At 30.2% G+C, this 13,126-nt stretch overlaps 1 protein-coding gene across 1 annotated transcript; it reads left to right on the forward strand.

Annotated features, from left to right (window-relative positions):
* Positions 1-12,074: 12,074 nt before the first annotated feature.
* On the forward strand, positions 12,075-12,897 carry LOC114398409 (calmodulin-like protein 3). The gene has a single exon (XM_028360597.1). It carries the CDS (start codon positions 12,208-12,210, stop codon positions 12,664-12,666), a length of 459 nt encoding a protein of 152 aa, XP_028216398.1. The 5' UTR covers positions 12,075-12,207; the 3' UTR covers positions 12,667-12,897.
* Positions 12,898-13,126: the final 229 nt, after the last annotated feature.

Raw genomic sequence — 13,126 nt, forward strand, 5'->3', positions numbered from 1 at the left:
AGATAAGATCAAAATTCCTGAAAAGGAATTGCAAACCTTTGCTTGTGTTTTGCTCTATTATTATTGTTGTTGTTTGTTGTCAGTTGTGACGTCTAAAGAGGCATTAATTTTCCTCGTTGCTTACTTGATGATCTATTCTATGTCAAATGTTTCTCACTCACCATGCCAGCAGGCCAGCTATTCCTATGTGTGGCATGTCCTCTTTTGATCTAATGAGTGTTATATTCGGATTAAATTTAATGGCTTGGGAGGGACAGAATTTTTTTTTCCATAAACATTGGAATGAAGATTTCATAATAAGCGTAGACATTTCAACTATGTTGACACCCCAACAACCTATTGATCCTCTACCCCAAACCAAGAAGTATTATTAAACAAAAAAGCAAAGCAAAAAGAGATTGGGGGACATAAACCAAACCCAAAGATGATCTCTTCCTAAAAAAAATCATATCTAATAAATGTTGTAATTTTCTATTCCAATAATAAATATGAGCTAATATTATAAAATAATTATATTATTTATTTATCATTAGTGAATTTTATTTTATGTAATCAAATTAAGTGAACTCGTTACACAATTAAATGTCAGTGTTGACCCATTAGGGGATAATGGAAACCTTATTAGGTTAACATGCTATAAGAAGATTATTGTCCCCAATATACCGAACCGTCACACATAGTTTTTCTTTTTCTCACCTGAAGAGTTATGAAGGTCCCATTGGGGAATAAAGAGATTTCAGTTGAGAAAGAACCATGAAGTCACCGGTTACGCTGTTAACCAGTTATTCGTTGCCTCTACAGTCTTCCGTAATAGATCCTAAGAATAGTATATAGATCAAAAATCACCTACGAATTTAGCTTCCGCTGCGTTTGTTTGATTAATCATTACGGATCCATATATTCCTAAAACTCTTCTTGATAGTCTAACGTAATGTGTTCCTGATGATTATATTGGTATTTTATAAGGACCCCCTAAAATTTCAACAAGTGGTATCAGAGCCACCATTCTTGTTAGATTATTGAGATTTAAAGTTATTTGATTCTTATTATACCTTATTTGATTCTTATATGAAGCCTTTTTTTTTTGGAACAACACATTAATTATCAGTAAATTCAAATATTGTCATATTGGATATTTGGTTTGAATTCAAGGTTTTTTTTTCTAGCATCGTGTTAGGGTTTATACCCCACTTCTGTTTATGTCGAATGTGATTATATATTGCTATGTATTGGAGGAAGCCCTGCAAAAACAATTTTTTCTTTAAGATTTTCAAAAGAAAACTCATTACGGTGGATACAACACAATTGTACCTTTACATTTTTTTTTCTTTTTTCTTTTCGGCATACAGTTGTATCGCAATTACATAAATTGTTGGCTGCATCACAATTACATGAATTGTTGTTTATTATTGTAAAGTCTGGGAATTACTATAACAAGAAAGTATACATAAAGATATCGTACACTTCTTTAGTTATGGATTATTGCATTGAATTTAAAAAAAAAAATTGGCATTATTGGTTAATTGATATACATGATTAGTGATGCTAGAATAAATTTTTGATAATGTCATTTACGGATGTGATATTTACTTGTTGTATTGTTAAATATAATTTAAGGATATAATATTTACTTATTTTAATTAATGTTTTATATTTTTCTACTATCATGATTGGGTGTAAATCTAGCAGTAATAGATCCTTCCCATGCATTTGCATTTGCATGTCTAGTAATTTTTTTAATTAAATTGATTGACACAATATATTTTCAAAGTGATCTCTATTGTGAAAATTGATTTGATTAAAATTACATAAATTTTATATGAAATTATTTATACAAATTGTGTTCGGCCCAAAGGAAGACGCAATTGGGCCAAATAATATTACAGTTGTGATGATACATGTGTGATAATTATAAGGTATTTTCATGTGAATAATAGTCGGTCCAAAGAAAGACTATTATTTGACATAATTTATCGTCAATATTTGATTATTATGTTGAGAGTGCCAATTACAAATTAATTTCTCTATCCAAAGATTAGGAATTAATGTTGTGATAAATATCTTGTGATGGGTCTGTTATACAAAATATTTGCACGTTCTGTTATATATATTTTTATATAACTTAATTATATGTGAAAGTCATGTGATTTTAAGACCTCTCATTTATTATATTAAATTGTCTTGTATTTTTTGGTTAAATTGATTGAAACAATATGTTGTCAATGTAACGTCTGTTGCGTAAGTTGATTTGATTGAATTTACATAGATGTTACATGAAATTATTCATGCGAATTATGTTCGGCCCAAAGGAAGACATAACTTGTCAGAATAATTACATGTTTGTGATGGTAAATATGTGACGATTATAAATAGTGGGCTTTTTCATGTGAATAATGAAATGTTTAAAGACAATCATTATTTGACCGAAGTAATCATTATATAAGTTTTCTATGTGAGCAATGGAGTGTCCAAAGATAACCTTTATTTGACAAGATTTATCACCAATGTTTAATCAATGCATTGAAAAAATCAATTGCAGTTAGTCTTTTTCAATCCAAAGATTGAGGATTAATGGTGCGTTAGGTATCTTATTTGGGTCTTAAAATTTACTATAAAGATTATTTTTGCATTGTATGTTTATTTTCTCTTCTTTAATTGTTGTTGTTGCTACTACTAAAATTTAAAATACTCATACTATTTGAATCCCAAAGCTGCATGTATAAAATTTAGAGTTTGAAAGAAATCAGCTGAGAGTTGAGGATATTTCATAACTTTTTTTCTAGAGAAGAAACAAAAGAACAAGATAAGGAATTTCCTTGTTGCTTTTGTAGGATGAGACATATAAAAAAAATCTCATTTACACTATTTAGTGTGTGAAGAATGGTAAACTTCTCGTTTTGTTTGTTTTAAAGTTAATTTAGTTTTGTACCAAAAGATGTTAGTAGATAGATTTTGATTCTACTACTTACATAAGCATGTCTATACAATGTTACCTATGAAGTCATCTGCCAAGTGATAATGAAAGATTCATCTATGTGGGCGATGACATAAAGTTGCAGTTGAAGCTATGAGAACTTTTATGTTGCTTTAAAAGACTCAATTTCATTTAAATTTGGTTGAGACATATATTGAGTTGTTTATTAAATCAAATTTTATTTATAATTTGGACAAATTCAGTTATTCTTGTTCAATTAGAAATAATAAAGTTAGTCTCTCTTGTGATTCAAATGTTATAAGTTATGAGTTCTTTTATGGATATTTGAGTATTTCTATTGCAAATAATTTTGGATGGTACAAAACTTAAAATTAAATGAGAATTTTGTCACCTTATAACATAAGCGCTTAAGTCATATCTCTTAATAGAAAATTTGGATGTTTGTGTTATAGGAAATTTTGGATCCTTTATATTGGTAGAATCTTATAGTCTACATTGAGTATATAAAGGGAAAACAAACAAACAAACAAACATGAATTCAAGTGTTGAAAGAACTAAGGATGTCTTAGAACTAATACATACATATATTTGTGTTCTATTCCTTATGGATTCATGAAATGAACAAATGTATTTTATTATGTTCATAGATGATTTCTCTTTATTTAAATTATGAGAAATTTTGGTCTCTAAACATTTAGTCTTTCAAAGCTGAAGTTAAACTTCAACTAAGAAAAAGAAAGAAAATTAAGATTGTCAAATGTGACCATGGGGAATACTATGGTAGATATGACATAAGGTACAACGTTTGGAGTCCCTCATGAGTTTTTCTTCAATAATTGTGAAATTTTTTTACAACATGTAATATTAGACAAATCTAGCATGAACAAAGTTGTAGAATGATGAAACTAAACTTGTACAGATATGGTAAGAAGTTTAATTCTTCTCTACCCAAGTCACTTTGAGGAAAAACATTAAAGAATGCAATTTATATCTTTTTAAGATACCAATTAAAGTAGTCACTAAGAACCCTTATTAGGTGTGAGCAAGAGAAATCCCAACATTAGGCATTTGCACATTTAGGGATTTCTAGCCGAAGTAATGTCTTGTAGGCTACATGAAGGTAAGTTGGACTTAAAAATAATTAGTTACAATTCTTTTTTGTTAGTTTTAAAGCTCTCAAATGTATAAGTTTTACAATCTCACTTTAAGATCATATTTGAGACAAGAATGCAAGACTCCTTGAAGAAATTGAGTTTGGAGGGGAAGGAAACATAAAGAGTGTTGTCTTTAAAGAATAACATGTTATTGACAATAGATAAGTTTTCGTACTTACCATTGTTCAAGAAACGGATATGGTAATTAAATATTGATGTTACTCGTAACATTATTAAAAGACAAGACAACACTAAGATTCTCTTTCAAGCACCACCTAAAGTTCAAACTCAATAACCTCAAAAAGTGTCATTAAGAAGATCCACTAGAGAAAGAAAAAATGTAATTTGATATGATTATGTCATATTTATTTAAGAATATGAATATGACATTAGGTTGGCTGAGAAGGTCTAAGTGACTTTAGTCAAGTCATGTTGTGCTCTAACTCTCAAGTGGATTGATGTCATAAATGATATAATAAAACCGATGGTTGAACATGACATTTGAGATATCGTCAAATTGCTTGAAAGTGTGAAACCCATAAGTTGTAGATAAATATATATAGTCAAAAGGGATTCAATGGATAATATTGAGATATATGTAGTTTGTCTTGTCGTCAAAAGTTTTACAAGAATGAAGGCATTGATCACAAAAAAAAATTCTCTCTAATTTCTTAGAAAGACTTTTTTAGGATTATAATGACACTATAGATCATTTTGATAATTGTTTTGCATAGATGGATGTAAATATTACGTTTCTAAATGAAAATATTGATGAAACAATTTATACAGTGCAACCAGAAAACCTTGTTTAAGATTATCTAAAGTCTATGGTATGCAAACTAAAGAAATCTATTTATGCTTTTAAACAAGTCTCTCACCTATGGTATTACAAAATTCATCAAGATTACTTCTTATGGTGTTGAGGTAAATTTGGTCGATGATTGCATATACCAAAAGTTCAATGGAAGTAAATTTATTATTTTGGTATTATATGTTGATGACATCCTACTAGCATCATACGATTTATTGTTGCAAAACAATTATATTACAATTTATCATGCATTCTTAAGTTTATTTTTTATTGCCTTGAAATAATTTTTAGTGGAAGTCCTAAGATCACATTGCATGTAATCTTGGTATGTAACACTAGAAAGTAGTAAAGCACGTTATGCGCTAATTGAAAAGAACAAGAAGCTATATGTTTTCATATCGAAAGTCTTGAAGTTTAGAGATCATTGGGTATTCTGACTTTGATTTTTACAGAATGTCTTAATAGCAATCACTACACATAAGGATCCACATTTAATCATGTTGGTGGAGTTAATATTTTGCTATGAGACATCATACTAGAATTTATTGTTGTTAAATTATTGTAACTGGTTTGCCTGTTGTTGCCAACATTAAGTAGTCATCGGATGTTTATTGGGACAATATGTTAGCGGTCTTATTAAGGATTCAACCAAGTAAAAGTTTGTTGACATAAAGTATTTGATTGTTAAATAAAAAATTAAAAAAATACATATTTTATAGAACATATAGGGACTCATTCCATGCTAACTATCTAACACTTAAAGTTTTTTCATGAGCATACTGCACATATAGGTGTAATTCCCTATAGTATCTTAGTTTAGTGGAAGTCTTACTTATGTTCTATATCTTATGGTTTACAAACATTTTGTTATTTGAATTTTCTTCAGAAATGAAGTTGAAGTTTATCATTTCATTATAAGCTTGTTTTGTTTGCAATATTTATATTGTGGTTGGATTGATCTCTATAAAGAATAAAGTTTGGACCAATTGGAAATAGGCATGACTAAGATCACATTGCATGTAATTTCCATGCTACTTATTCATCTTGACATATGTCATTGAGTGTATTGATGTGGTGGTCATTGGGGTCTAGTTACATTTGTTGTAGTAACGAAAGTCATAGTGATTCCATTATTGATAGATGAGATGGACCAGGTTGTTAAGGTGGAAGTCTAAAGGTAAATAGCATACGGATGCGCGCTTAAAGATTTTTGATATAATCGTTACAATATGTAGTCCAAGTGGAAGATTGTTGGAATTTTCTATTTCAATAATTAATGTGGGCTAATATTATAAGATAATTATATTAGTTATTTATCATTAGTGAGTTTTATTTTATGTGATCAAATTAAGTGAGTCCGTTAGACAATTAAATCAAATGATATGGACTTAAATGAGAAGATGTTAGTGTTGGCCCATTAGGGGATAATGAGAACCTTATTAGGTTAACACGTTATAAGAAAGGTTATGGTCTCTAATATACCGAGCCGTCACACATAGTTTCTCTTCTCCCTATCTGAAGAGTTACGAATGTCCTAGTGAAGAATAAAGAGGTTTCGATTGAAGAAGAATCATGAAGCCACTGGTTATACTGTTAGTCAGTTATCCGTTGTCTTTACAGCATTCCGTAATAGATCCTAATAAGAGTACATAGATAAGAAATTACCTACAGATTCAAATTCCATTGTGTTTGTTTGATCAATCATTATGGATCCAAATATTCCTAAAACTCTTATTAGTAATCTAACATAATGTATTTCTGATAGTTATAGTGGCATTTTATATAAAAAAACCCCTAAAATTCGATCAATAAAGAGTATCATCAATTCTAAAGTTGGAAGGTAAAGAGTATCTAATAAAGAGTATCATTATCTATACGGAGGTAAAGAGTATCTATTCCTAAAAAAAGTCATATCTGATAAAATTTGAAATGAGATCCCACCAAACGAAACTATTGCAGTTTAAACCAAAATTGGCTAATTTGTCAGCAAATGTATTTCCTTTCCTAAATATGTGAGAAATTCTAAAGTTTATCCTATTAGTCAAATATATACAGTTTAGCCAATGCGAGGGACATAATGTTTCTTTATGTATGTGGTTTATATATTTTGTTGCTAATTTGGATAAAGGGACGGATTGATTGTGTCTTGGTTTACAACTCACCACACCAAATGCCAAACTATCATTCATGTCTACCAAGTATATATCCAAGCCAATGCTCAAACTTTGAATGAAATTTTTACAATGGACTTTAAGCATTAATTTAAAGAATTAAGTCTTTAATTAAGCACCAAATTAACTAATGAGTTTTTTTGTCCTAGTCTAATTGTACACTCGAGCATGTTGAAGCTATATATGTCCCTGCTTAATGAGGGTACTCACAACAGTCTGATCCAACCTAGCTATGAAGAACTTGTTCTCTCACCCCTTGGAATATGATAACTCATATTTTGGATAGCCTTTATATTGGTAATGTTGGCTTTCCTAACAATATGATCATTTGGTCTCCAATCTTGGTTGAAGAGTACAACAGGTTGTTTCTAACATATATGCCAGATACACCAAAATCGTGGAGCAAGTTTACACACTTTCTTTGGTCCTTAATTATTGCCCTAGCTCAACACCAAGGACAGACCTGCCCTAAACACCATCTTCACGTCATGAAGTCATCAATTAGCATTTGTTTGGTTGTCACAAGAGAAAAGGATGGAATGGAAGAGGATAGATGAGAAGAGAAATAGGTGAGAAATAAAGTTTAAAAAAAAAGTTGAATTGGTGGAAGAAAAATAAAGTAGAATAAATAAGAAATATTTAAATTAAACAAATTTGATTGACTAATATAATAAATGTATAATAAAATAATATATTTGCAATAAAAAAAATTGTATATAGAAATATTCATTTTCATTCACATAGAATTCAACAAAAATATGTCATAAAATCTAACAAAAAAATGAATTTTGATTTATATTATTAGTTCTAAAAATTTCTTATTGACCAGCCATGACTAGGCATGACACCCGCGCGGGGCGGGGGCGGGGCGGGGAGTACTCCCTCGCTCCCCATCCCCGCTCCCCGCGAGGATCCCATTTTACATTAAAAAATGTTAAAAATTATAATATATATATATATATATATATATATATAATTTTTTTATTTTATCTCAATTTTTCAACAATAATAAATTTAAGGTTTAATTCTAAGTTTAAAACATGACTAAAAATACCAAAATAAATTAATAATAATAGTAATAAAATCACACAACCATAAAAGTATTCTAGAAATATCCAAGTACACATTAATGTTACAGTATTACACAATAAAAACAATAAAACTAGCATAACATTACAAGTTTTCATACAATAAATTAACATCATCATACTGAATCAAGTCTTCATACTTCCATCCAAGGAACTAAGGTGAAGCAGTCAAGAAGGAACAAAGGTGAAGAAGGAAATCAAGGAACGAAATCTGAATGTTTGATGCGGTATTTTAGGATTTGGGTAATGTTTGTGTCTTTGTGACTTGTGAGATATTACTTATATATATATATATATATGATAATTTTATTTTTTATTTTTTATATTAGTAAAATATTATATTAACCCTCATATTTATGTTATACATATTATAAGTTATGAGAATATATAAATAAAATTCTATATACGCGGAGATACGGAGACCTTGCGGGACGGGGAGTATAGTCCCCATCCCCAAATTAGTTGCGGGATTTTTTATCCCCATCCCCGTCCCCATAAGGAATCTTTCCCCAACTGCAGGGCCTTGAATGGAACAGTCCTTGTGAGGATTCCTGAGTTGCGGGAAGAATTGTTATGCCTAACCATGACCATTACTTGATTGATAAAAAATAAAAACTAATATTAAATATAAAAAAATATTGCTATTACTACCAAAGTCAGTGGTGCCTTTTATTATAAATAGTACAAAACATTGGGAAAAAAAAAAAGACACAAGCGGACAAGCCAGGACTTTAATTTCCACGCAAATCTCCTCATTATATGTTATAAGAAACTTTAAAATTATTTACTATTTTAATATCTAATTTTTTATAATAATAATAATAATAATATTTAAACACCCTAACATTCCAAACCTACAAACCTCATTTATCTCATCTCTCTTGTTATTGCATCTATCACTTGTCCTTTTCTATTTCATTCTCTCCTTAGGTATAGATTAGTATTTAGGTGTCCAATAAATATTTTAATGTAGAGCATGCCACCAGATTTTTGCCAAATTCCATCGATTTTGGGCCAAAATAACAATCTTATCTTCTATCCTAATTCTAGGAGTGTTCGTTGCTTTATTTTAGGAACTTTTTATATTTTGTTGTTTTTTATTTTGGAAAATTAGAAAGATATAATATTTATTTAATTTGAAAAAAATAGGAAAATATGATCTTTATTTAATTAGAAAAATTAGGATAATTGATCATTTTTTGTTTCCTTATTTAGATTTACTTTGTCTATATATGAATCAATTCTATGTATTCTTAACAGACTGTAATAAAATAAAATATTGAGATTTTCTCCACGTACGCCCGCTGCATCACATTTTCTGATATTTTTAATGGAGTGAAAAGATGTTATTAAATTCAGATTCTGCAAAGTTAATTATACTGTGAGTACTCTAGCTAATTAATACAGGAAGCCTAGTCAAAAACTTCTCCCATCTTTGGATCTCCTCGTCACTAAGCTTTCTAATTCCTCCAAAGCATCTATCGGTTTGTTCTTCGTTGTTCTCCATTTCTGAGTAGCTTTACTCGTCTCGTTCTAGATCCATGAAGGTATTTCTTGAACTCTACGATCAATGTCTCAGTCAGGAAAGCCAATTAAATTACACCCAAGGTATTCATCCAAACTAAAGAATGTAACAAGAATAGCAACTGTTTTGATTTAATTTGTATAGGTAGTGCACAAATCAGATATATATAAATGGGGCATGAATCATTTTATATTAAACACACTCTAATTTACATGTCACAGTGGGGTTAAATTTCCAGGTTCCCAAACTATTCAGACAAAATTGAGAAGCAGTAAGTCTTGTTATGGAGTTATTCAGCTTCCAGATCCACAAATAGCAGAGTATATATAAATTATGGCCCACAACATGGGTAATTTTGATAGTAATTTTTTTCACAGCGACTACAAACCACTCATTAAGCTAGAGTAACCTTATTAATTGATCAGGGTAGAGACTATAAACCACCAATTAAGTTAGATTAATCTTATGCTCGTACTTGATAATTGTTAATTGAAATGAATTATTGGTGGGATTTGAAATGATCAAATCAAGCATTCAGTTGAAAATGATGGCATGAGACAAGTCAAATTAATGATGCAAAAAGATATCTCACCAGAGTAACGGCAGCGGCAGTCGTTCTCATTTTCATTACATGAGTCCATGTGACAAATAACAGCATACCACCAATCTGCAACCCATTTAGGCGCAATTACTTTGTGGTAATTGATAAAGCTAGTATAAGAAAACTAGGTGAAGAGAATAGAGAATTCAATTTGAAATAAAATAATAAGAAAATATGTAAAAAAAATGTTATACATATGAAAGAGAAAAGTAATTGCACTGGAGTAGGATGATAAAAGAACACACCGGGTTCAATATATTGTCCGTGCATGGTATGATCAAGGGTGAATGTTAGATACAGAAGTGGTGTATATAGCTATCTAGGTTACTCTTGGGTGCTTCCCTTAGGGCTTATATATGAATGAAGATAAGATCAAAGTTGTTGAAAAGGAAACCTTTGCTTGTGTTTTGCTCTAGTATATTAGTATAATTTTTGTCAGTTGTAACTAAAATTTAATCCAAATACAACGCTTAGCTTAAAATATATGGACTGTAAGATTGAACCCAATGCCAAATACCATTCATGTATATATATGTGGACTGTAAGATTGAACCCAAACCTACTAATCAATGGATAAAGCGACTGACTAATTGTGTCATTTTTTACAGCTCACCACACCAAATGCCAAATACCATTCAAGTTTACTAATTAAGTATAGGATCTTTCTAACTAATATCTTTAAGACATTAGTTAAATAATTAAAAGAGATACGATTTTATTAAAAATTATGTGGAAGCTTATTTTAAAATTATAGGAGAGTGTATTTTTTTTGTCTCCCAATAAAAAAAATTCTTTAAACAATGATTAACATTTGTTTTAGGTATATATCCAAGCCAATGCTCAAACTTTGCAACCTCAAACTTTGAATGCAATTTTAACAACGGACATTAAGCATACATACCAAAATATATAATGTAATTAGTTTACACTATTAACTCTTTAATCACCAAATTACTGAGTTGCTTGTCCTTCAAGACTGATCAAGCATTTGTAAGTAAATTAGAGTTATCATATATGGACTCCTAATTTACACCCTTAATTGACAATCTTCATTTTTTTTAAAGTAGAATGATTGAGTTTGGGTGTTTATATATATATATATATATATATATATATATATATATATATATATAGTTTGTTCATTTTTTTTTTCTAAATAGTCATTTCAACTGTAGAATTTTTTGTTTGTTTTGGGGAAGGTTAACAGGGAACAAGGAAGCAAAATTCTATTGCAACATATAGCGAATTCTGACATTTTCTCCCTCGATTTAATTAGTATTTATGAACCATATAGATATATAACATGTATAATATTGTTGAGTGCTCTAATATTAAAGTAGGTAAATCGGTGGTCACAGTAGTCTCACAATGCTTAAACATGATTGTTTCTCATGAAAGATACATGTAATCAATTAAAAAAAAAATATGACCTGAACATGCAAAGCAATATTTATTTCTAGGAAGTAACTTATTATGATCTATATAAATGAATTATAATTTTTTTTTAAAAGTACATAAGATTATATTTACAAATTACAAAATACACAAAATAAAATTTATTAAAATAATATTTTTTATTTTTACTTTTACGTGGCTATAAGCCAATCGCAGGACCTAAACCGTTAAGGGGACATCCTTTGAAACAACAAACCAAAAATAACCAACGATTTAACGCAATTAAGGATGTGTCATGAACGTCCAACAACATTTTTGGCTCAAGTTTGTTGATATTGATAAGCCATTGCCATCTCGTAGCTAAAGCTCCTTATTTTTTGCCCCTCACATTCTATTACACCATAACACATTAGCCTTTTACAGCGTCGTCAATTCTCTGATCCTAATTTTCCATTTTTTTGCTCACAATTTTTGCTTTTGATATATTCTCCTCCTTATCTCTGTTTGTCTATTACATTTTGAAAGCAATGGATCAAGGAGAGCTTGCACGAGTTTTTCAAATGTTTGATCGAAATGGGGATGGCCGCATCACGCGAAAAGAGCTTAGTGACTCCTTAAAAAACCTTGGAATCACCATCTCGGAGCAAGATTTGACCCAAATGATCGAGAAGATCGACGTAAATGGAGATGGGTTCGTTGACATCAACGAGTTTGGCGAGTTGTACCAAACAATAATGGACGAGAAAGACGAGGAGGAGGATATGAAGGAGGCATTCAATGTGTTTGATCAAAATGGAGATGGGTTCATCACAGGAGAGGAATTGAGTGCGGTGTTGTGTTCTTTAGGCCTAAAGCATGGCAAAACCATAGAGGATTGCGAAAGCATGATCAAGAAAGTGGACGTGGATGGTGATGGAATGGTTGACTACAAAGAGTTTAAGCAAATGATGAAGGCTGGGGGATTTGCCGCGGCTTCGTTAAGTTGATGCATGCATATGGCTAGAGGGTGTGTATGTAAGTCTTTTTTCTTTTATGGATAGGTGGAGTTTTGCACATAAAAGAAGAAATAATCAAGATGCCCTTTGTTTGGTTGGTGAATATGTTTGATGAGAATTTCTCAACTCTTGTACGGTTGATTGGTTATTCCTCAATATTTTCCGATCTAATGAATCTATATAGATCCTGTTGCTGTGTAAATGAAACTTGCTTTATCTGCATTGACCAAAAGACTTTCTCAGTTTTCTTTTTTGTCACACACCAATCTTTTACATTGCCATGAGTTGCTTCACATGCAGATCCTAAGTTTCATTTTTGAGTTATAAGATTCATTTGGTGATTGAAAAGATGAGTTGAAAGATTAATTTGAATCCTTTTTATCATTCTAACAAAAACTATCAACTAACAGTGAGTATAATAATAATAATAAAAAAAGCATGTAGATCATAA

The sequence above is a fragment of the Glycine soja genome, chromosome 19, assembly GCF_004193775.1.
Source record: "Glycine soja cultivar W05 chromosome 19, ASM419377v2, whole genome shotgun sequence".
NCBI lineage: Eukaryota > Viridiplantae > Streptophyta > Magnoliopsida > Fabales > Fabaceae > Glycine > Glycine soja.